Source organism: Chlorella variabilis, assembly GCF_000147415.1.
Source record: "Chlorella variabilis unplaced genomic scaffold CHLNCscaffold_3, whole genome shotgun sequence".
NCBI lineage: Eukaryota > Viridiplantae > Chlorophyta > Trebouxiophyceae > Chlorellales > Chlorellaceae > Chlorella > Chlorella variabilis.
Window position 1 is genome coordinate 395,676 of NW_005435085.1, and position 21,609 is coordinate 417,284.

General features: G+C 68.3%; 6 protein-coding genes across 6 annotated transcripts in view; 4 read left to right on the forward strand and 2 right to left on the reverse strand.

The window, feature by feature from the left end:
* The window catches only part of CHLNCDRAFT_34046 (hypothetical protein), a gene marked incomplete at its 3' end in the record, with an annotated part of 3,229 nt that extends 539 nt beyond the window's left edge, over positions 1–2,690 (forward strand). Inside the window, exons 2-9 of the mRNA XM_005850474.1 lie at positions 219–289; positions 460–600; positions 789–942; positions 1,135–1,336; positions 1,521–1,583; positions 1,712–1,768; positions 1,894–2,116; positions 2,256–2,690. Of these exons, the coding sequence (XP_005850536.1) occupies positions 221–289; positions 460–600; positions 789–942; positions 1,135–1,336; positions 1,521–1,583; positions 1,712–1,768; positions 1,894–2,116; positions 2,256–2,690 (1,344 nt within the window). The 5' untranslated portion in view covers positions 219–220. The remainder of the gene's footprint in view (positions 1–218; positions 290–459; positions 601–788; positions 943–1,134; positions 1,337–1,520; positions 1,584–1,711; positions 1,769–1,893; positions 2,117–2,255) is intronic.
* Positions 2,691–4,261: 1,571 nt separating this feature from the next.
* On the reverse strand, positions 4,262–7,625 carry CHLNCDRAFT_50197 (hypothetical protein; the record flags this gene model as incomplete). The annotated part of the gene is made up of 7 exons (XM_005850766.1): positions 4,262–4,370; positions 4,445–4,626; positions 5,022–5,737; positions 5,961–6,030; positions 6,207–6,260; positions 6,416–7,264; positions 7,437–7,625. 7 exons carry the CDS (start codon positions 7,623–7,625, stop codon positions 4,262–4,264), a joined length of 2,169 nt encoding a protein of 722 aa, XP_005850828.1.
* A 504-nt stretch (positions 7,626–8,129) lies between these two features.
* On the forward strand, positions 8,130–10,766 carry CHLNCDRAFT_140404 (hypothetical protein; the record flags this gene model as incomplete). The annotated part of the gene is made up of 8 exons (XM_005850475.1): positions 8,130–8,175; positions 8,354–8,445; positions 8,607–8,700; positions 8,875–9,023; positions 9,145–9,670; positions 9,860–10,394; positions 10,511–10,583; positions 10,686–10,766. The coding sequence occupies 8 exons, from the start codon at positions 8,130–8,132 to the stop codon at positions 10,764–10,766; spliced, it is 1,596 nt and encodes a 531-aa protein (XP_005850537.1).
* Positions 10,767–11,398: 632 nt separating this feature from the next.
* CHLNCDRAFT_140405 (hypothetical protein) lies at positions 11,399–15,076 on the forward strand (the record flags this gene model as incomplete). Its single annotated transcript, XM_005850476.1, has 10 exons — positions 11,399–11,654; positions 11,737–11,922; positions 12,080–12,198; positions 12,448–12,577; positions 12,815–12,906; positions 13,075–13,171; positions 13,280–13,407; positions 13,525–14,622; positions 14,717–14,796; positions 14,890–15,076. The coding sequence occupies 10 exons, from the start codon at positions 11,399–11,401 to the stop codon at positions 15,074–15,076; spliced, it is 2,373 nt and encodes a 790-aa protein (XP_005850538.1).
* Positions 15,077–15,543: 467 nt separating this feature from the next.
* On the forward strand, positions 15,544–18,735 carry CHLNCDRAFT_140406 (hypothetical protein; the record flags this gene model as incomplete). Its single annotated transcript, XM_005850477.1, has 14 exons — positions 15,544–15,684; positions 15,809–15,889; positions 16,016–16,160; positions 16,270–16,377; positions 16,488–16,582; positions 16,799–17,164; positions 17,273–17,408; positions 17,519–17,635; positions 17,719–17,788; positions 17,904–17,994; positions 18,086–18,182; positions 18,282–18,365; positions 18,482–18,538; positions 18,650–18,735. The coding sequence occupies 14 exons, from the start codon at positions 15,544–15,546 to the stop codon at positions 18,733–18,735; spliced, it is 1,674 nt and encodes a 557-aa protein (XP_005850539.1).
* A 580-nt stretch (positions 18,736–19,315) lies between these two features.
* Positions 19,316–21,609, reverse strand: part of CHLNCDRAFT_56850 (hypothetical protein) — a gene marked incomplete at its 3' end in the record, with an annotated part of 7,608 nt that continues 5,314 nt past the window's right edge. The window contains exons 6-10 of the mRNA XM_005850767.1: positions 21,179–21,320; positions 20,154–20,248; positions 19,824–19,999; positions 19,544–19,667; positions 19,316–19,442 (exon numbers count right to left, since the gene is read on the reverse strand). Of these exons, the coding sequence (XP_005850829.1) occupies positions 19,316–19,442; positions 19,544–19,667; positions 19,824–19,999; positions 20,154–20,248; positions 21,179–21,320 (664 nt within the window). The remainder of the gene's footprint in view (positions 19,443–19,543; positions 19,668–19,823; positions 20,000–20,153; positions 20,249–21,178; positions 21,321–21,609) is intronic.

The window sequence follows — 21,609 nt, forward strand, 5'->3', positions numbered from 1 at the left end:
TGAGGAGGGAGGGAGGGAGCGTGGCTCTCGTTTTGGCATACCGGCGGGGGACCACCTGCACCTGCACGAGCACCTGGGGGGCGCGCCGCCGTCGGTGCATGCAGTGGGCTCTGGGCTGGCCGGGCAGCTGCTATGTGTGGGCGCCACCACCCTCCCATCCAGCCAGGCAGGCAGCCAGGCAGCCAGGCAGCTAGGTGAGGCCCCACCCGCGCGCCTGCAGATGAGGTGGAAGGTGACCGGGTGGGTGATCCGCCAGTTTGGGCCCATGGTCCCCGGCATGCGCTGCCAGGTGCGCGGCGTGGGGGGTGGGCGCCGCCGCCTCTGCCGCTGCGCCGGTGCGGGAGGGCCAGGTGTGTGCATGTGGGGCGTCGCCACGGCTCACGCGGTGCCGGCGACCTGGCTGCCCGCCTGCCCCAGCGGCCTGCACCCTGCCTGCCCTGCCCTGCCCCCCGCCTGCAGGTGGGGCTGGCGCTGCAGGCCACCAGCCTGACCGTGGCTGGGGAGCGCAAGGCTGAGGTGGAGGTGACGCCCGAGGCCGCCCACGCCTTTGCGCGCTTCTGGCAGGCGCATGCGGGCTGCCCGCTGATGGGGCGCAACAAGGCACGCGCGGGGTTGGGGTTGGGGGTTGGGGTAAGGTGGCGGGCCGCCCGCGCCGTGCCTGCTGGCGGCCACTGCGGGTGCTCTGGAGCCGAGGGGATGAGCCGCCGCGCCTGGCCCCCCCTCCACAAGCCCCCCACTGACTTCGCATGCGGCCCCCTCCCACACCCACACCCACCCACGCCTGCCAGATTGTGGCCAGCGTGTGCCCCGAGCTGCACGGCCTGTTCCACGTCAAGCTGGCCACGCTGCTGATGCTGGTGGGCGGGGTGGCGCGGCGCGACCCCGGCGGCACCCGCATACGCGGCCAGGCGCACATGCTGCTGGTGGGGGACCCGGGCACAGGTGGGAGGGAGGGTGGGTGGGAGGGGGCAGGGGGCAGGGGGCAGTTGCGCGTGTGTGTGCGTGTGCGGGGTGCGAGCCCTGTCGCTGCACCGCATGGGCCGCCACTGCCCGGCCGCTTCACAAGCTGCTGGCGTTGCGCCCGCACCTCCACCCCCGCGCCCGCGCCCCTCCCCCGCCACGCGTGCTGCGCAGGCAAGAGCCAGTTCCAGCGCTACGTGGCCAAGCTGGCGCCGCGCGCCGTGCTGACCAGCGGGCGCGGCTCCACGGCGGCGGGCCTCACGGCAGCGGCGGTGCACGACGGCGGCGGCTGGGCGCTGGAGGCGGGTGCGCTGGTGCTGGCTGATGGAGGGGTGTGCCTCATCGACGAGTTTGACGGCATCGCGGAGAGGGACAGGTGGGCGGCGGCCCTGGGGTGGGTGGCCCTGGGTGGCCTGCTGGCAGGCTGGTGCGCCAGCTGTCCGTCTGGCATGGGCATGTCTGGCGGGTGGCACACCTGTGTGCTGCCCGCCCCGGCCGCCGTGCCCTGTGCGCCCACCCAGCTGCCCGCCCGCTGGCGCCACCTGGCGGGTGCCGTGCAGGGCCAGCATCCACGAGGCCATGGAGCAGCAGACGACGTCGGTGGCCAAGGCGGGCATGATGGTGTGAGTGGGTGGGGGGGTGGGGGTCACGCCGCCGGCGGGGAGCCAGCTGGATGCGTGCATGCGCCACGGGCCCGCCTCGCACCCTTCACAGGCAGCCGCCGGGCGCCTGCCCACCCTTGGGGGTGCAGGTCCCTCAACACGCGGGCGGCGGTGTTTGCGACGTGCAACCCGGGGCGCAACCAGCGGTGAGGGCAGCGGCTGCGCTGCGCTGCGCGCGCTGCGCTGTGCTGTGCTGTGCCCGCCCCGCCGGCTGGTGGCTGCCCGCCTTCCCACCTGGGATGTCCCCCCTGCTCCCCCGCCCCGCCCGCAGCTACAACCCGCGCCTGCCGCTCGCCTCCCAGCTCAACATCGGCGGCCCCCTGCTGAGCCGCTTCGACATCGTCATCCCGCTGCTGGACCAGGCAGAGCCCGGCCGGGACGAGGCCGTGGCCGACCACCTGCTGCACACGCACCAACGCCGCGGAGGTAGCCAGGCGGCAGCGGCCGGCGGCGGCGGCGCGCGGCAGCGGCAGGCGGAGGCGGAGGCGGCAGAGGTGAGCCTCGCTCCCGCTGCTGAGCTTGACGGGATATGCCGGCAGCGGGCGATGCCGGCAGCTGCGCGAGCAGTGGGCGCGGCTGCCGCTCACCCTCCCCTCCCCTCCCCTCCCGTCCCTTCCCCTGCTCTGAGCGCAGGGCTGGCCGCTGGCCACCCTGCGCCAGTACCTGCAGTGGTGCCGCTCCTCCTTCCGCCCCACGCTGGGGCGCGACGCCGAGCAGCTGCTGTCCGCCCACTTCCGCGCGCGGCGTGCCGCGGAGGGGCGCCAGGCCAGCCGCACCACGGTGCGCATGCTGGAGAGCCTGGTGCGGGTGGCGCAGGCGCATGCCCGCCTCATGGCGCGCAGCCAGGTGGGCCTGCAGGACGCGGTGGTGGCGGTGTGGCTGCAGGAGGCCGCCTGCGTGGACAGCCAGTCGGCGGCGGCGGCGCACGCGGCGGCGGCGGCCGCGGACGCCCAGAGCTTCCCCGACGACCCAGACGCGCAGTACGGCAGGCTGCAGGAGGCGGTGGTGGGCGCGGTGATGGGCGGCGGCGACGGTGGCGCGCCCCCGGACTGCTACCTGGAGTACTGAGAGTGCGTGTGTGTTTGCTGACATGGTGGCATGTGATGCGACACGTCGCTGTCCTTGGGCCAGACATAGTACGCCATGCACGTGTGCATGAGCAACTCAAGCAAGCTCACTGGACGGAGGGAACACACTGGGGAGGGCGCCCCAGCTAAACAGCAGCACAAGAGAAGAAGGTGAGGAAAAGGGCGAAGACCCAGCAGAGCGCGGCGCTGGTGGCGCGGCGCGGCCCGGCTGCTGCCGGGGGACGACCTGTGATATGTGGAGGATTACAGAGTATAGACAGCTGAGAGTATATACAAGTAGGTTGAAAAGATGCAAGGTTGGAGCTGCGGGTGGAAATTGCTTGCATTAAAGGTGCGCATGGCCATGGGGCCCGACGTGCGACTGTGTGGCGGTGTGCGCCGCCAGGTGGGGGCGGAGGGCGATCGGTGGCGGCAAAATTGTGGCCGCTCAGAATGCAGAATGATCATGCATGGCTCAGAATTCGAGCCCCAAAACTGTAAGCTGTAGGCTGTACATGGCTGCGACGCGCGGCCCTGATGCTGCTGCTTGCCAGACCGCCGCACCCGCGCCTAGGCCGCGCCCGCCTGACGCACAAGCGTCCGCACCGAGTCGCCGTCGCCCTGCTGCAGCGTGCGGCGCAGGGTGTCTTAGATCACGTGCCGCTCCGCCGCGCTCGCATCGTAGCCGTAGCGCCGGCAGAAATCACTCTCCTGCAGCGGGAAGGGGCGGGCCCGCAGGCGGCTTCACAAGGCAGTGCGGTGATGCAGCACAGCAGCTCAAGACAGGCGGGAGCGCTGTTGCGGCGCGGATCCGGGCCACAGAGCGCTGCGCTGCACCGCTTGCCTCCTTTGCGGTCACCCCCACCGCACGCAGCAGCGGCTTGATCCTGTCCAGGGCCACCCACGGGTCGCCCACATGTGCCGGCAGGGCTGCTGCGGCGCTAGGCGCAGCAGGCGAGGGCGCAGCGGGGGCTGGCCCAGGCCCGGCCTGCCGCGTGCCCTGTCCTGCACCATCTGCCCGAGCGTCCAGCAGGTTGACAGCCACAGGCGCTGTGCTGCCCTCCTCTGCGGCAGCTGCATGCTCCCGCTTCCGCTTCATCAAAGGGCGCTGCTGCACGGCCGCCGCGGCGGGCTGCGGTGCCTGCCGCTGCGCCGACGTAGCTGGGTTGGGCCGCCGCGCCTGCTGGCGGCCTGTGGGGCACAGGGGCAGAGGGCGCTTCGCTTTATCACCAGTTCGCCATTGCTGCGCGCAATGACCAGGGCCCAGCGCAAGGCAAGGATGGGCCCAGGGCCGCAAGCCAACCATGCCCCGCACCTGACCCCGCCGCCTTTGCCGCCGCCTTGCCCACCACAAGCTTGCCGTTGGGGCCCAGGGTGCTCAGCCAGTCCTCCAGCTCCTCCATGGAGGAACAGTCCTTCAGGGCCCTCATCAGCAGGTTGTAGTGACCAATTGGAAAATTGTACCTGCGGCCATGGCAGGCAAGGCAGGCAGGGGTCTGTGGCCGGGAGAGCGGCATGAGCGCCAGGGCGTGCGACCGGAAACCTGCTGGGCCCCAGCCAAACAGGGGCTGCTCACCTGCCCTGGTGTGTTGAGAGGCCATGCATCACGTGCCTGGCGATGTTAAGCAGATCATAAATCCTTCTGGCCTCCTCCTCAGACTTGAGGCCGCCAATGGACATCCTGCAAACACATGGTCACCGTGGTGTGGCAAGAGGCCTCACGGCAGTCCTGTGGCTTGCATCTTAGATGCTAACCTTGACTGCGGAATGCCTTTCAGCAGCGTCATAGACACCCTCCAAACTGTATGGCCCTCCTTGTCGCAGTGTGAGCTCCCTCCCCCCGGCGCTCGCGTGAACCTCACATCCTGTGCCCTGCCGCTCGTGCCCGTGAGCTTATCTGCCGCCCTCTTCAGCGGCGACACGGTCATGATTGGTGTCTGCTGGTGCAGCAGGGAATAGATATTGGGTTATGCAGTGACAAGGTTGCTTGGCGCGAGTGAGCCCAGGGCGGGTTGCCAGCAGGCAATTGCAGGGCAGGACTGCACACCGATCAGCGAGTGCACCCGGGAGAGGGCGAGGAGATGGGAGCCGGATGGGTATGCGGTTGCCAGAAACAGCCGCTCGCGTCGCAGTTGTAATATGGAGTGATGGGCGGCGCCGCAACTCGGCCTGCGGGTACACAGTGTTTGGCGAGATAGGTCCCGCCAGCTCAGCGCCAGCGGGTCAACCGCCCTCATCTGGATCTCCCTGCCCCCTCCCCCTGCCCTGTTTCCTGGCACGGCACACTAGGCTTCTTTTCAAACAGAGAGCCAGCATATTAGACCGCATGCACCAAGGTCCCGCCGCGCCTCTTCTTGCTGGGACCCTGCTGCTCCACGGGCCCCTGCTGCTGCTGCTCCGCCGTGTCCTGCGTCTTCTTCAGCCTTCTCCTCAGCTTGCGCCTCTGGCGCCTGGTCAGGCCAGCCGCCTCTGTTACTGCGCCCTGCCCCGCATCTGCTGGCCCAGCTCGCGCCGCCAGCAGCGCCTCGAGGTGCGCCACCCGGCGCCGCAGCTCCGCCGTCTGCTGCTGCTCCTCCTCCAGGTCCTCATGGCACTGCTCCGCAAAGGCCAGCAGGTCATCATAGTCCCACCGCCCCCGCACCTCCTCCAGCGCAGCCTCCAGCTGCCGACACCGCCGCACCCACCCCACAATGACCTCAGCGTGCTCCGCACACGCATCGCGCGGCGGGCTGGCGCTGCCCACGGGGGCCGGGCCCCAGTCCGGGCTGCCAGGCGCATGATCCCCCGCCGCAGTCTCTGCCGCCGCCGCCGCCTGCACCTGCGCTTGGGTCAGCTGCGCCTCCAGCTCCTCCACCCGCCGCTCTGCCACCCTGGCACGCTGCCGCGCCTGCTTGTGCCGCCGCTTCTGCATGGCCAGCTCCTTGGCCAGCTCGTCCTCGCGCCCAGCTGCCGCCGCCTGGCTGTCGCTCAGCTGCTGCTGCAGCTGCTCCGCCTCGTGGCGCAGCTGCAGGATGCGGTCGGCGGTCTGGGAGCCGGTGTGCGCGGCAGCTGCAGAGGGTGCGGGGGGGTGGGGGGTAGGAGTGTGCATGTTGGCAGTTGGGTGTGGTGAGTTGTTGCAGGGCGCAAAGTGGGCGGCCGTCCCAAGCTGCCACCAGCAGCAGAGACATGCCGTGCAGAGGCAGGCGGCCCCTATGAAAGGCAGACAGGCGGCGGGCCAGCTCGAGGCGGCGGCCAAAACAGGAGCAGCGGCAGCAGGCGCCACGCCACCCACCACTCTCAGCCTTCTGCAGCTGCTGCTGCACCTCGCGCAGCCGCGCCGTGGCCTCCTCATGCCTGGCTGCCTGCAGCACGGCAGGCAGGCAAGCAGGCATGGGGCGCTCAGGTGCGTGCCCAACCCAAGGTCTCGCTTTGCGAGGCACACCCAGCAGGCAGGGACCAAGTCGGGCGAGGGGGCAGGCAGGCCAGCGTGCCGAACCCCGACAGAATGAGGCAACGGCAGACCCCCAGCCCACCCCACCTGCGCCTGCTGCTGTGCCGCCAGCTCATCACGCTCTCGCTGGGCACTTGCAACCTGCGGGGTGGGTGGGTGGGAGGGTACAGGGGAGGGGACGGCGGTGGATGGTGCAGTGCGAGAGGGATCCACCGCTACTTGCAGCAGGGGCAGCCAACAAGGGGGCAAATCCTACGAGCAAGCTGGTCCGCCATACATATGCTGGCGCCACCCACCTCTCGCTGCAGCCTCCCAGACTCCTCGCCCATTGCCTGCTTCATGCGCTCCACGGCTGCATGGTGGCTGCTCAGCGCGGCATCCCACCTCTGCTGCCTGCCCGCCAGCTCGTCTTGCGCCGAGGCCAGGCCCTGCTGCGCCGCCGCCGCCGCCGCCTGCAACCCACGCAGCTGCTCCTCCAGCCGCCGCTGCTCCTGAGCTGTCGCCGCCAGCTCCCGACGCAGGCCTTCGCACTCCAGCCATCCCGTGGCCTGCCGCGGGCTGGCCGCTGCCTCATGTGGCGCCGCTGCTGCCGCGCCCTGTGGCTGCTGCTGCTGCAACTCCATGCGCTGCTCCTCCTCCTCCTGCTGCTCCTCCTCCTGCTGCTGCTGCTGCTGCTCCTGCGCCGCTGCCGCCTCCAGCACCCCAGCCGCCTGGGCAGCTGGAGACGCGTCCAGGGCCAGCGCTGCGTGTGCGGCAGCCGAGGTGCAATGCCCCCCCTCGCCCGGCGCGGCGCGCTGCCCCGGCGTGGCCCCAGCAGGGGCTCCCGCGCCGCCCCCAGCTGCCGCCCCTGCCAGCTCCGGCCCCTGCCCCTGGGCCGCCTGCCCTGGCTGGGTGGGGCCACGGTCCGCCTGCTGCTCCGCGCCCGCCACAGGCATGGCGGCCTGTGCCGCCTGCTGCTGCGGGGCCAGGCACTGCGCCTGTGCCTCATCGGCCGCCTGCTGCATGCTGGCGATCTGCAGCACCAGGGCGCGGCGCTGCGCCTGCTCATCCTGCACCGCGCGCTGCCCGGCGCCCACCTCGGCCTGCAGCTGGCGGATGCACGCCGCATACCAGTCGCACACTGCCAAGTGCTCGCCACCCAGCTCCTGCGGGCGAATTGAGGGCCGGGAGGAGGGGTGAGGGGTCGGCGGCGTGTCGGGGCGGCGGGGGAAGCATCCGCCACGCAGCCCGCACGGAGCTGCTTCGCTCCTCCTGCTCGGCACAAGCCAACGCATCAAACCTTGCCTCTGCGAACTGCTCAAAGTACTGCAATGGCACCTCCGTGGGGCAGGTATCATCAGAAAATTCGTATAGCTGGCTAATCGAAAAACCGGGGGGCGGCGAATCCGCCTCCGCCGCCTCCTCCGCGCCGCCCTCCTGCACGCGTTGGCGCAGCCTCGCCATGCCTGTGGCCCGGCGCAGCAGAGGCGCCTCTGGGCAGGGGCCAAGGGGCGCTAAATCAGCCATTATTCCGGCGAAATTGTCAAAATCGGTGTGGCCACCCAGAGCTCAGCCAGGAATATGCTATGATTACAGGGTGCGCGGAGCAGCACAGCCTAATTAACACTTGTTTGAAACAACTTGTATCCATCGCTTAGGGGCAAACTCAAATGCACCCTGCACCGCATGGCGCAGCATGAGGCCAGCACACCCACTAGGCTTCCTGCAACAACGCACTGTTTATCAGAATGATGACCTGCGGCGTAGTTGTCGAGGCGGAGCGCGCGACAAACAACATCTTGTCAAAGTATGTGAGCCCCTGCTCTTGAGCCGCCTCCCTCACCCTTCGGGAGACCAATAGAAAGGTGTCAGTGCCGCCAGAACAGCGCGCACCAAACACTGTTGCGCGCACCGACGCCGTCGGTCCGACGCCACCGCCCCGCCACTCGGATGGGGCGGCGCAAATGGCTGGGCTTCAGCCCGGGCCAAAGGCACTTATCGGCGCTGCCGAACAGCGTGTGGCGCATGGCCATGGGGCCCGACGATGACTGCGACTACGTCGCGGTGTGCGCCTCAGGTGCGGACGGAGGGCGACCGGTGGCAGCGGGGCAACTGCCGTCTTGGTGTGCCCCACGGCGGCTCCCATTGCCATGTTTGTTGTTTTGCTAGCACGCTTGCGCATCTTAGCGGCTCATTGCACTGGGTCCCTGCCCTTCACCTCCACCCCTCTGCTGTCCCCTACCCACCCCCGGCAGCATCGGTGATTCAAGAGTCTGGCGCCACGCTGCCGCGGGTGGTGGCCGAGAGCTTCTTTGGGGTGGTCGCGGGCAATGTGGGCAATACCAAGGTGCGGAAACCAAAGGGCAGGGACGCCGCCTGGGACCACCGCTGGTGGTCAGCTGCCATCCTCCTGGTTCGTTCGTGGGGCCCAGATTGCCAGCGCCGCCGCCGTAAACCCTGCCTCACATGCCAACGCCTGCCTCACCCCGGCCACATGTGTGCATGCAGGTGGCGGTGGTGGTGGGCGGCAGTGTCAACAGTGCTGGCGTGGTTTCAGGGGGGGCCGAGTATGAGCTGGGCTTCAGGCGTAATGGTCATCAGCGTGAGCGGGCCGGGCAGCCGACGCTGGGCGCGTGGGAGACTGTGGTGTGGTGGCAAGGGGGCTGGTGGCCAGCAGCGTCCGGCGCACGTTGTCAGCTGCTGCTTCCGGCTGATCTCCACGGTTGCCAGACCTGCCGGCCCGCTGCCCCCCTCCCCCGCCCCCCGCCTAGTGCAGACAAGCTGACCGGGCTAGCGCCTGTGCTGTCGGCGGAACCTGGGCAGCACCGCCGTGGCGCCCCCAAGGTGCCGCCCAACTCCTGGCTGGTGCTGGCCCTGCTGCCCAGCGGGGGCGTGGCCGCCCACACCTACCCGCCAGGCTCACAGGTGCGGGTGCCGGCCAGCACAGTTGCGGCGGCACCCCACCGTGGTTGAGCTGCGTTCGGGCAGGCGTGCAGCGCCAGTTGCGTTGACGCGCGGGTGGCCCCCGCCCGCGGCGCACCTGCAGGAGGCCCAGGCGCTGGAGGAGGGCGGCAAGGGGGCAGGCGAGCACCCAGGTCCCAACCGCACGCCAGGCAGCGCCGGCGTAGGTGCCTCCGGGGCCAAGACGCGGCGGCGGGCGGCCGGCGGCGGGCAGCAGCGGCAGGCGCCTGGCCAGGCTGCACAGGTGGCGCGCGCCTCGCAGCGGGCAGCCACGCCGGGGGAGAGTGGCGACGATGCTGATGCGGCTGCAGCCCTGATGATTGTGGCTGGCGGCAGGCCGCGCGGCTCCAGCCCGCAGCCAAGGAGGTCCAAGGCGCAGGAGGATGTGGACCAGTTGGCAGAGGCGAGGCGGCGGAAGCGGATGGTTGTGGAGGAGGAGGCCCGGGAGCGCACGGCCAGGATCGAGCGGCGGCGGCAGCAGGAGCAGCAGGCCCAGCAGCCAGAGGACAAGGCAGCAAAGAGCCGGCGCAAGCGGAAGCAGCACGAAGAGCGGCCCAGCCCAGCGGCCGCAGCGGATGCCGCCAAGCCGCGGCGGCGGCGGCAGGCCGCAGGTGCAGCGCCCGCCGCGCCAGCGCCAGCGGCTGTGCCTGCAGGTCGAGGACTCTCCCATGCTGCAGATGCCGAGCCGCAGGCGGGTGCAGCAGCCGTGGCTGGGCCCCCCGGCGCCGGTCCTAGCCGGCCACGGGCCCCGCACACTGCTGCTGCCGAACCTGCGGCCGCCCATGCGCAGCGCCACACAGAGCCAGCAGGTGGCGCGCAGGACGACCGGCGGGCCGGCGCAGCAGAGCAGCAGCACCAGGTGCAGCAGGCAGCAGCAGGCAGCGGCCAAGCCCAGGCTGCTGGAGGAGCAGAGCAGCAGCACCCGCAGGCGGCAGGCGCGGCAGGCCAGCTGGCACCGGCGGGCACCATGCAGCTGCTGGTGCAGCAGCAGGCACCAGAGTTGGCGATGCCCCAGCTTGGCCTCGCGTGGCAGCAGATGCAGGCGTTTATGCTGCGGCAGGCTGCTGGTGGCCTCCTGGATCCCCGCACCGCACTGGCGGCAGCAGCGTTCGGCCTGATAACACCGGCGCAGGGCCTGGGTGTGGGCGCACACGCGCAGGCAGCGCCAGCGCCAGCGCACAACCCGCCGCCGCCCCAGCAGCAGGCGGCAGCGAGGCATCGCCAGCTGCCCGGCAGCGTCATCCGCCTGCTGGGTGATGTGTTTGACGGCGCGGCGCCGCATTGCATCGCGCCCCTCAAGGAGTGGATGCTGAGCCAGGGGGTCACCGTCTTTGAGTGCGTAGCAGCCCGGCTGGCTGCTCACTGCCTGGGCCTGCTGGCTGCCCCGTGCCCGGCGCCGCAACTCACCGGCGTTGTGTCCCTGGGTGTGGCCCTGCCACCGCCTGGCGCAGGGACCTGCAGCACGTGGACCCCGACGAGATGTGGGAGGCGGTGCCCGACATCCCGACCACGCTGTTCAACAAGGTGCGGGTGGCTGCAGCTGCATGGCGCTGGGAGTGCGTGGGGGGGGCACGCCGTCCCGCACGCTGCCCATGGGCACTCACCTGCTCCTGGTGTGCCCTGCAGCTGCTGGCCGAGTATGAGGCGCGTGCGTGGGAGGTCCACTGGTGGAGCAGTGAAAAGGTTAATGTATTTGAATTTGACTGAGCATGTGTTATCATCCTGCTAAGAGTGTGCAATTTCTTGACCGCAATGAATGAGGCAAGGCAAGGCAGAGCGCAGGTGGCAACTGCGGTGGGATGGGTGAGGACGTGCATATGGCAGGATACAACTGGAAGTTCAGGAATACACGCAAGAAGCAGCAACCTATAATATGTCATGCCAGGATCCCTGAAATTCAGAGGGAGAGCGCGAGGGTGCGCGGTGGCGCGGCGCTGCCCGCCTGTCACCGCATCCACAATAACGATGTGAGGCCTCTCCCTATCGTGCCACACTTCTTCTTCTTCTCTTCTTTCAGCGAGCATAGATTTCGTGGACTGCACAGACACAGATACAGTGGCTTCGGCGGGTGAACACAAATGCCCTCTTGCGGTCGTTTTTGCAGTGGGCTGCTGAATTCAGCCCATTGACATCCCGCACAGGCTCTGGACATTCGCACATTCGCGTGTGCGGGCCTTCCACAATTTCGATTGCACTCTTTGCATTGCTGCTGAGGGCCGTGAGCGCCCCTCCCCGGTCCAGGCAGCAGAGCTGCGGCACGACGCCATCCACCCCCGCCACGACCGCTGCCACCCACGGCCGCCACCGCCGCCGCCACCACCGCTGCCGATCCTGCCGAAATGCAGCCGCAAGGCAAGGTGCAGCTGGGGGGGTCATTGCCCTGCATCACCGACCCCAATCTCGTGACTCTGGACGGCGACGACGAGGACAACGCCACAACGGCGCACCTGCCGCACTGGGAGCGGCAGCAAATCAAGTGGCGAGGCCTGCCCAAGGACGCCGCCCAGCTGGGGCACCTGGAGCCTGCACCAGGCGGCTGGCTGCTGCGCAGGGACGAAACTGGCAACGTCGACGTGGCCGTGCTGCGGCTGAGAGGTGAGGCCTGTGGCATGGGGTCAGGTGCGTGCATGGGCGCGGGCAGCCCACAATCAACCGCCTGCCTCCGCCCCGCCTGCAGTGCTCATCATGACCACCGGCACAGCGCCCGTGCCTGATGAGGTGGCGGATGTGCTGCTGAACCCCGAGGGGCGCGAGCTGCCTCAACATGTGCCTGTGGCCATCAGCCAATACACCAGCGGCAGGATCACGGTTGGCACAGCCAGCCTGACGCTCAACATGGGGGACACAGACGCGGGGCCGCTGCGTGCGTTGCGGGGCCGCTGCCATGTATGTGTGCCTGGGGCTCTGTGAGGCCCACCCACTCACCACCCTGTGACCTGCCCATGCCCTCAAACCAACCTGCCGGCATGCCTGCCGCTGCCTCTCACCCTCAGCTGTCGCCCCGCCGCCACCTCTGCCAGGCATGGTCAACGTGGCGAATGTGCGCGCCCAGCTGGAGGCCAACCAGCCCGGGTGCTGGCTGGCCGTGAGGCGGCGCAAGGGTCTGCTGATGGCGACGTGGTACCCTGCCGCCGCCCTGGTGCGCCGCTGCCTCCGCTGCACTGCACGCGCCGGCATGCCAGTACCCCGCCTGCTGCTGGTGGGGGAGAGCCTGCCTGGTGGCCGGCTGCATGGCTTGGTGCTGACGCGACTCAGCTGGGGCCCTGCCTTGCTGGTGCGTGTGTTGTGGCTGCGAGTGCAGGCTGGGCACCCTCTGGCTTCTCCGGCACCCGCGCAAGCAGCTGCGGTGGAGGGGCAGGGTGCGGCGGGCGTGCCGCCTGGCCAGCAGACCGCAGCACATCAGCAACAGCAGCAGCAGCCGCAGGTGCTGCGCCAGCTCTCTCGGAGCAGCTCTTTCGCGGTGGGTGCCGCGCCGGCGGCTCCTGCCGCTGCCGCTGCGCCAGCTGCTGCTGCACAGGGTGCGGCCGTGCCGCGCTGGCTGGGGTTCTCCCCATCCGCGCGCACGCTGGACTCGTCTGGCAGGAACTGGCGGCTGGCGGCGGGCGGCACAGATTACGTGGCGCTGCGCTGCACGGGCGAGTTGGCGGGCTTGCCTGGCGCCTTGCGGGCATGCCTGGATGGCCGACCACCCGAGCGCCCTCTCCCCCTCCCCGCTCCCACCCACCCGCCACCCGCGCGTGTGCCTGCCCCTGCAGCCTCCATCATCAAGGAATCCGGGTGCAGCCTGCCCAAGGACCTGGCCGCCGGCTTCTTCCGCCTGACCAGGGACAACGCCGCCGATGCCAAGGTGTGCCTCCTCGCCTCCTGCGCCCGGCGGCGCAGCCACGCACCCTGCACCACCCGCGCCTGCATTCGGCTGTGCCTGCCCCGGACCTGGCATCCCTTGGTGGCCTCTTGCCTGCATCTGCGTGGTGTCAAGGCTGCCCGCTGCTGCCGCCGCCGCTGCCCCGCGCAGATGTACATTGTGCCTGCTGAGAGAGTGGATGCTGCTGGCGGGCTGGCCCCTGGCACGGTGCACCTGCTGCGCTACAAGGTCAACGAGTCCAGCCAGTGTGAGCACCCCACGCCGCGCTGGGCGAGTCAGTGGGGACAGCCTGCAGCTGCCTAGTGGCCCGCCGCCACCTCACCAACTCCCTCCATCCACTCCTGCCTCTGCGCAGACAAGGTGACAGGGCTGAGCACCTTGCTGGCGTGCCCTGGGGGCAAGGTGCCACCCAACACGTGGCTGGTGCTGGCGCGTGCTCCCTGCGGAGGCGTGGCCGCCTGCACCTTCCCACCAGGCTCAGCGGTGAGCTGCCCCTGCCCTGCAATGCAGCCCGTACATGCTTCTCAGCGGCCCAGCCACAGTGATGGCGCCCCTCACCGCTCCACCACGCCCACTTCCTCGTGCTCCAAGTGGCTGCAGGAGGCGCAGGTGCTCGAAGCCGCCGGCAAGGGGCGCGGCGCGGCTGGCAAGCGCAAGGGCGCAGATGAGCAGCAAGCCGCCGCCGCCCCTGCAATGCGGCAGCGGCAATCGGGAGGGGGGGAGGAGGAGGGGGAGCAGCATGACAGCACCTCCGATGCCGCCGGCATGGAGGATGCTGGTGGGCAGCAGCTGGCGCCGGGGAGAGGCGAGGCAGATGCCTGGCAGGGAGAGGGACAGGGGCGGGGCACTACGGCCACAGAGGCGGCGGCCACTGCAGAAGCAGTCGCGGCGACCAGCCCGCTTGTTGAGAGTCAACCTGCTAGAGGCAGGCATAGGGTCGGGCGGCAGGGGCTGCGCCGCTCCAAGCAGCAGGAGCAGCGCCGCCCCAGGCAGATGGAGCTGGTGGTGGGCAGGCATGCGTCGGTGCCATTGCGGCAGCAGCCAGACGCCAGGCGCATGCCCGTTCCAGATGCAGCAGTGGCGGCCGCGGCTCAGGACGAAGTCGAAGCAGCAATTGCTGCTGCCATGCACGTGCAGCTGCAGCAGCAAGGGGCAGCAGCAGCGGGGCAAGCCGTGCCGGGGCCTGCCTCTGCCGCCGCCGCCGGCCAGCATGAGCAGCAGGGTCAGCAGGCAGTGGGGCAGCAGGCAGCGGTGGGGGGCTTCCACCCCCCACCAGCCCTCAGAGCTGCCATTGCCGATGTGGACGCCACGCTTGACCAGCTGGCAGTTGTGTCACGCGCACCGTCAGCAGCAGCACCGCAGCAGCAGCAGCAGCAGCAGCAGGTCATGGCAGCCGCACCTGGCGCCGGCGGGGCTGCTGCGGCTCCCCTGAACTTGCTGCAGCTGCTGGGCCTGGCCCCAAGGGAAGCCGGTCAGGATGCAGCGGTACCGCTATTACAGGCCTACTTGCGAGCGCAGTTGGCCGACGGTGCCGTGGATGGCGCCACTCAGGATGCAGCCATGCGGCTGGGCCTGCTGAAACCAGCCGAAGCGGGTGCAGCGCACCCTTGCGGGATCGGGCGTGAGGATCCCTTCGGCTGGTTTGCTGCCCTGGAGCGTGAGGAGGCGGATGTGGTGGTGGAGCGCCTGCACAGCAAGGTGACCCGGTGATTGTGGACTGCCCCCGGTGTTTGTGCCGCATGCCGTCAGGAGCGACCGGATGAACCACTGCCCTTTGTCATTTGCCATGCAGGCTGAGGCGTGCTTTGCTGCAGATCTGCTGGCCATCTGGGCGCGCCTCCAACGCAAGTTGCCTCTGCACGTCGGCCACAGGTGCGAGGGCGTAGGCGGGGGCGTCAGCGCAGGAATGCCGTCGACTTCTAGCTGGTGGAACCAGCGCCTCACGACATCCGCTCCTGTCTGCAGGAGCGACTTGGCGTGGCATGAATGCCTGCACTTCCCGCTGCACCTGTACAACAGGCTTCTGCCCACGGTGCAGCTGCAGCCCAGCGGGGCAGCCATTGCAGCCAAGCTGGGTATGCTACGCGATTCCGGCGTGCTGCGGTCTCTGGCGGCGACAGTTGGCGGCCACGGTGGCGAAGATGACTTGTGAGGGAACAGCAGGACGGCTGTGATGATTGCACGGAGGAGGGGTGTCGGATTCAGATCACATGTCAGTGTTTGAGCAGTACGCACACCAGGTGTGTCGCACAGGTACTGGTCTGGGCGGCAGGCCAGTAAGCTGACCCTCATTTGGTCGGCATGTAAATTAAAAGTAGGCTGCGATGATGCGAGGATATTCCATGCACCATTGGCTCCTGCAATTTGCTGTACTCAATCTTGTTCGCCGCCGGCTGAGCGGGCGCCAGCGTGACGGCAAGGTCCAGATCGGTTCGTCCCGGATCGTTCTCGGTTTGTGTTGCCTTCTCCCAAAGTCACCCACGTGTGTCATTCTTCTTCTGCTGCTCATCCGCGTTGTTGGCGGGTTCTCCGCTTTGTCTTGTTGCCGCCGCACGGCGATCGCCCAACCTGCACGCGCCTGACCTGCAATCAAAGCAGCGTAGCGGACGCCGCCGCCCCATGGGCGGCTCCCCTGGCGGCGGTGCTGCCACCGCCACTCCTGGTGCCGCCGCCGTCGGCCGCCGCCGCGCAGCCCTGACCACCGCCCTCATGAACCTGGCAAGCATTGTTGAGCGGGCTGACGAAGGCATCCTGCCCGCGGTGGGTGCATGCCAAGAAGTGGGGCCGATGCGTTGCCTCTTGAGGTCTGTATTGGTGTGCATGCCGCCCTAGCACCCCACCGCTGCCGCCCCAGCACTCCCTCTCCCCCCCCCTTCACACGCAGGTCTACGTGTTCATTGGCAAGTCGCTGGGCGTGGGCCTGTGGCAGCTGGGCGCGCTGACCCTGTGCCGCGCGCTGGTGCAGGTGGGGAGCGGCGCATGCTGGGTGTAGGCGCACGCTACAGTAGCCAACACCACCCCAGCCTGCCACACACTCACCCTGGCCTTGCCCCCCCCCATCCCACCCCCACCCCCCACACACACACTCCAGGCGCTCTCGTCTCCCTTGAGCGGCATCCTGGGCGACCGCTACGACAGGGCGTACATCGTGGCGGCGGGGTGCCTGGTGTGGGGCGTCATGACGGCCGCCATCGGCCTGTCCCGCTCGCTGGGCCAGGCCATGGTGTCGTGCGCGGGTGCGGCGCGCCGCACAGGCGACCCGCCCTGCCCACAGCTGCCCGCCAGGCAGCCGCCCCTCTCTCCCCGACCCCACACCCCCCACGCTGGGTTGCGCCTGCCCCGCAGTGAATGGGCTGGGCCTGGCGCTGGTCATCCCCTGCGTCTCCTCCATGGTTGCCGACTACCACCCGCCGGAGACGCGCGGCGGCGCTTTCGGCATGATGGGATTCACAGGTGCGCCCCGCTCCTGCCCGCCCCAGTTGGCCTGGGGCGCCCCTGAATGGCAGAGCACATGCCCACCCGCCGCACCACCTGTGTTCCCCCCGCCCCTGCCCCGCCCGCAGCCTCGCTGGGCGGCATGGCGGGCGCATTCTATGCCACCAACGTGGGCGCCACCACGCTGTTTGGCATCGAGGGCTGGCGCTTTGCTTTCCACCTGGTGAGAGCCCCCTGGCGTGGCGCCCCGCCGCCTGTCTGCCGGTATCCCTGAACCACGCCGCCGCCCAGCATGGGACCCCGGCCTCGCGCTTTTGGAGTGCGCCCAGGAGGCCCCTCCCCCGGCCCTGCCCCGGCTTGCGGGCCACCCTCAGCACGCCATGTACATGCATGTGCGCACGCGGCCACCCCGCTGCGCGCCGCCCCGTGGCCCCCGCAGGTGGGGGGGGTGTGTCTCTTCACCGCCGCCCTGGTGTTGAGGTTTGCGGTGGACCCGCGCCACCTGCACCACCACCCCAGCCTGCACGGGCAGCAGGCATACCGCGCAGCCGCCGCGGGCAGCGGGCCCACAGCCGGGCGGCCGGGCGCGGGCAGCCCCTCGGGCGGCGCCGCCACCGGCGCCGACCTGGAGCAGGCGGGGGCAGCAGCAGCGGGAGGGGTGCGCGGCGCGCCGCTGCTGGTGCGCCGCCAGGTGTGGCGCGACATCAAGTCTGTGCTGCGCATCCGATCCTTCCAGATCATTGTGCTGCAGGCAAGCGGCTGGCCTGCCAGCCTGACCACCGCCCTGCGGCTGGCCTCCTGTGCCGTGTGGTGGGCTGAGCAGCGGCAGTGAGCGTGCACGTGTGTGTGCGTGTGTGCGTGTGTGTGTGTGACACGTGTCCCCCACAACCCCACACCCCCCGCCACGCTGCAGGGCATTGTTGGCAGCGTGCCGTGGCAGGCCATGGTGTGGTTCACCGCCTTCTTCCAGCTGCTGGGCTTCACCGACCTCCAGTCCGCCTCGCTGATGGCGACATTCAGCTGTGGGTGCGCGCTGGGCGGCCTCCTGGGTAAGGCTGCGGGGCGCCAGGCACCTGCTGGCGCCCCGCCCACCTGCTGCGACATGTACTGCGCCCAGCATCGCCCCCCCATCGCCCGCCCACCCGCCACCCTGCTGCAGGTGGCACGCTTGGCGACAGGATGGCCCGCAAGTTGCCCAACAGCCCCAACGGCCGCATCCTCACCAACCAGCTCTCGGTGCTCATTGGGCTGCCGCTGTCGTGCCTGGTCCTGAAAGGTGCGCCCCCCCCTGCTCAGCAGTGGCTTGGCCCGTCGGCCGCTCCGTGCTCACTGCTGCCCCCTGTGCACCCGGCGTTGCAGGCCTGCCTGTTGGTGTCGACATGGGCCGCTTCAGCAGCCTGTACGGCTGCGTGCTCTTCGTCTTTGGGCTGTGCATCAGGCACGCGGGCTGGTCGACTGTGGTGGGCCGGGCGGGTTCCTGCCACCGCTTGGTGGGAGTCTGCCACCGCGCTGCCCCTCACCTCCCCCTGCCTTGCTGCGCGCAGCTGGTGCGGCTGCAACAACTCAGCGCTGTTTGCGGAGCTGGTGCCGGAGGAGCAGCGCAGCACCATCTATGCTTTTGACCGCTCGTTTGAGGTGCGCTGCCTTGCGCTGGCCATGCTGTGACACAGCTGGATAACTGATGTTGAGCAGCCCGGCACACCAACAAGCCACCAACTGATTGCAGGGCGCCGTGGGCGCCATGGGGGCGCCACTGGTGGGCTTGGCGGCGGAGCGTCTGTTTGGGTTCCGAGGGGCGCTGGGTGACAGCAGCAGCGGTGCAGGTGGGAAGGTGGATGGCTCCACTTGGCTTCTAGTGTGCACCCTGAGTTCAGCTGGCCGACTCATTTGCTTTGCCCGCCCTGCCCACCAACGGCATGCAGATGGCAAGAACGTTGCGGCGCTGAGCAGCGCACTGCTGGTGTGCATGGTGGTGCCCTGGGTGCTCTGCCTGCTCTTTTTCACAGGTAGGTAGTCTGGCGCTGCACTGCTGCGCCATCACCCCCTCGCTCACCAGGGACTGGCCCCTGCTGGTGCGTGAGGCTCCACACAACGCCACTGAATGCGGGCCCTTGCTGCGCAGCACTGCACTGGACATTCAAGGAGGACCGCCGAAAGTCGGTGCGGCGCGGTGGGAAAGGTAAGCGTCGGGGCCGCAGCTGCTTCAATCCTCATGCAGGCGTTCACCCGTGGGAGCCTCTGACCTAGACCTCAGCTGCTTCCTGGCGGCCGCTGTCCCTGGCTGCTGCAGAGGAGGTTGTGGAGACACGGGCGCTGATAGAGACGGCGGCAGTGCGCAAGCGAGCAGACCCCGTCTCGCGAGCCGGCCCTGAGTGAGGGCACGGTGGCTGCTGAACGCTGCCGCATGATGCGGTGGTGCATGTCGCCCCTGCACCTCTCTTTGTGTAGAAAGAAGGGGTTGCCGGCTGGGACCCACGTCTGCGACTAGTCTTGTAACTTGTGCCGTACGGTGGTGGGCAGGCCAGGTGTGGCAGCTGCCACCAGTGGGGCAGCAGCAGCAGCGGCGAGGCGACGGCAGCGGTATGGCGCTGGGCAGCGGGCAAGGGTGGCGTCGGTGCTACGCCCCGCCTCCAGGCCAAACCGACGGCTGGCCTGACCTCCTGGTAGGTGTGGGGGTGGGGTGTGGCCAGGCAGGATGGCCTGCTGTCGGTGCTGTCAGGACGGGAGCGTATAGATTTTACAGGCCCAGTTCGTACGCTGCTGGTCATGACAGAGCAACAGGAGGTTGACGAGCAAAGCACGGACAGAGAATTACGTGCAGCTAGGTGCCACATTCCTCTTGCAAGAGTAGCACAAGGGACAGAGGCTAAAAAGGAATGCTGGTGGAGTAAGCAGGAAGCGAGCATGTTGAGTTGGATGGGACATGGCGAGGGGCTGGCGTTGGTGTCGATGCACGTCACACCACCGGCGTGGCGCCAAGCGCCTGAGTGTGCACGTAGGCCTTCTTGAACTCCGCCTGGTCCTCCAGGTCCAGCAGCGACTTGGTCTTACTGACGGTGAGCCGGAAGCGGCGGAACAGCACCCTGCAGCGAAGCGGCAATGGCGGGCATTGAGTGGATGCAAGGCTTGGCCGGCGCGTGCCACCTTGCACAGGCTGCCAGACTGCCCAGTCGCGCAGGCTCACCGATCGTAGACCACCAGCGCAAAGCTGAGGAATGCAAGCACGGCCTCGATCCACAACAGGGCGATGACGGTGGTGCGGGCGCTGCCATACTCAAGCCCGTCGTCGTCTGCCTGCTGCCCGCGCTCTGCAGCACAGGCCATGCAGCATGGTGCGGTCAGCAGGAGGCGGCGCGCATACAAGAGAGATACCAAAAAACGCCATGTGTGCAGAAAAATGTGGCCCACAGAGCGCATACAAGCAGCTGCACAGCGATCTGCTGCCGACTCAGCTGCCAACTCACTGGTGAAGGTGATGGCGGCCACCATCCACCAGAAGGCGGTGAACAGCGACAGCGATCCGTAGATGGAGGGCAGAAAGCCGGCCGCGGAGTTGGCACTTGAGCGCAGGGAGATGAAAGCGCCGAGTGCAACGATAAGGGCGAAGAGGCCACACATGCCGGAGGAGACGTACACAAAGCTGCGGGAGGGGGTAGCACGCGATCAAGTGTAAACAAGGCATGCTGCGCAAAAAGAGCGGCGCATGCATCTCGCAAAGGAATGCAAGAGGTCCCAATCTGGAGCAAAGTGCGACTGGCAGCGAGTTGCGCTGGCTGACGCTGCCGTGCACTCACTCGCATACTTGGCCTGGCAGCAGGTTGAGATAGCACTCAGGGCCTGTGTTGAGCTTGGTGGCTGTCACCGCCGAAATCACAGCGATGAACACCAGCTGCACAACAGGCAATAATGATGCGTGCACCGTGAAGGTGGGCGGCTAGCCTAGCGGCTGCCGGCGGGCGACGGCGGCACAGCCGGCGGCTGCAGGGCGCTCTCTTCTGAATCATTGGCTGGCGCTGCTCGAATGCCTGTTGGCGAGGACAGGGCCCATACAGCAGCTGCATCTCCTTGCCTGGAGCGCCACCAGCCCAGCGACATAGTGAGCGTTGCGCAGGCCCATCATTGCTGCAGATCGAGAGGAATGATGCGCAAACAGGAGCCGGTCGAGCGGCCCCGTGAGAATCTGCATGTAATGTGTGTTCCAGCAGAACAGGTAGGCCTCCCGGTAAGGATGTGCCCCATGATGGGCATGATGGCCCCCCACCTGGAGGGTCATTGGGGACATCATCCTCAATCATGCATCATTCTCCCTCCCGTTTGTTCTGTTGGCATCCCAGCAACCGTAATATGCTTTCTAGGACATGAGCCAGCACTTTAGGGTGAAGGTGGTTAGCAAGACCACGGCCCCCAGGCCTCTAGACGGGCCACAGCCAAAAAGATCCCGTGCAAGTAGACCAGGACAACAAGCTCCCTTCAATGTGCCAGGGCAGGCCAGGCGGCGGGGTGAGAGGGATGACAACGAGGATGAGCGAGCACCCAGCGGCTTCTTAGGCTGGGGCGACCGGCAAGGACGCAAACGTGATCACTGGGAGGCTCGGCTCGGAGCGGACGTGGATGCCTTCTTGGCCTCTCTGCCGGGCCGGGCGGCGCAGCAGCGGCAGGAGCGCCAGCAGCAGCTCCAGCAGCGGCAAGCCCAGCTGGCCAGCATGGAGCCGCTTCCTTGCCACTTAGCAGCAGAAAATGGCAGCTGCTGGGAGTTTCACAAGACGGGCAGCCAGGCAGCTGTGTTTTATGGGCCGCTCGGCGTGGTGGGCAGGCTCACGTTGCCGGTATGGGAGTGCAAGACGCATGGGCGCCCCATTATCACCGTGCACCCTCTCCAGATCAGCTGTGTGCCGACTGCGCCAGTCAATAACACCAAGCTGCTTGATGTGGAGCTTGTCAGGCAGTTCCGCTTGCTGCAACTGCTCAACGGCGTGGGGGCGCACGGTAAGAGCATTGCATCTTGTGGCGCCCTGGCCCGCCCACCACTTCTACCTGCTACTGTCGCACTGCGGTCATTTCTGTGCAGATGCCAAGTGTACAGCTGCTGCTTCCATGTGGGCTGTGGGGCTCTTATGTCCATCTCAGCCCCAAGCAAGGGCGGCTACTGTCTCACAGTTGGCTGACACTCCCGTGTGCTGCCCTTCTTGAACCCCAAGTGCAGCCTACGTGCAAATCCACCACCTGATGGCCACTTCGCTGCAGCCTGAC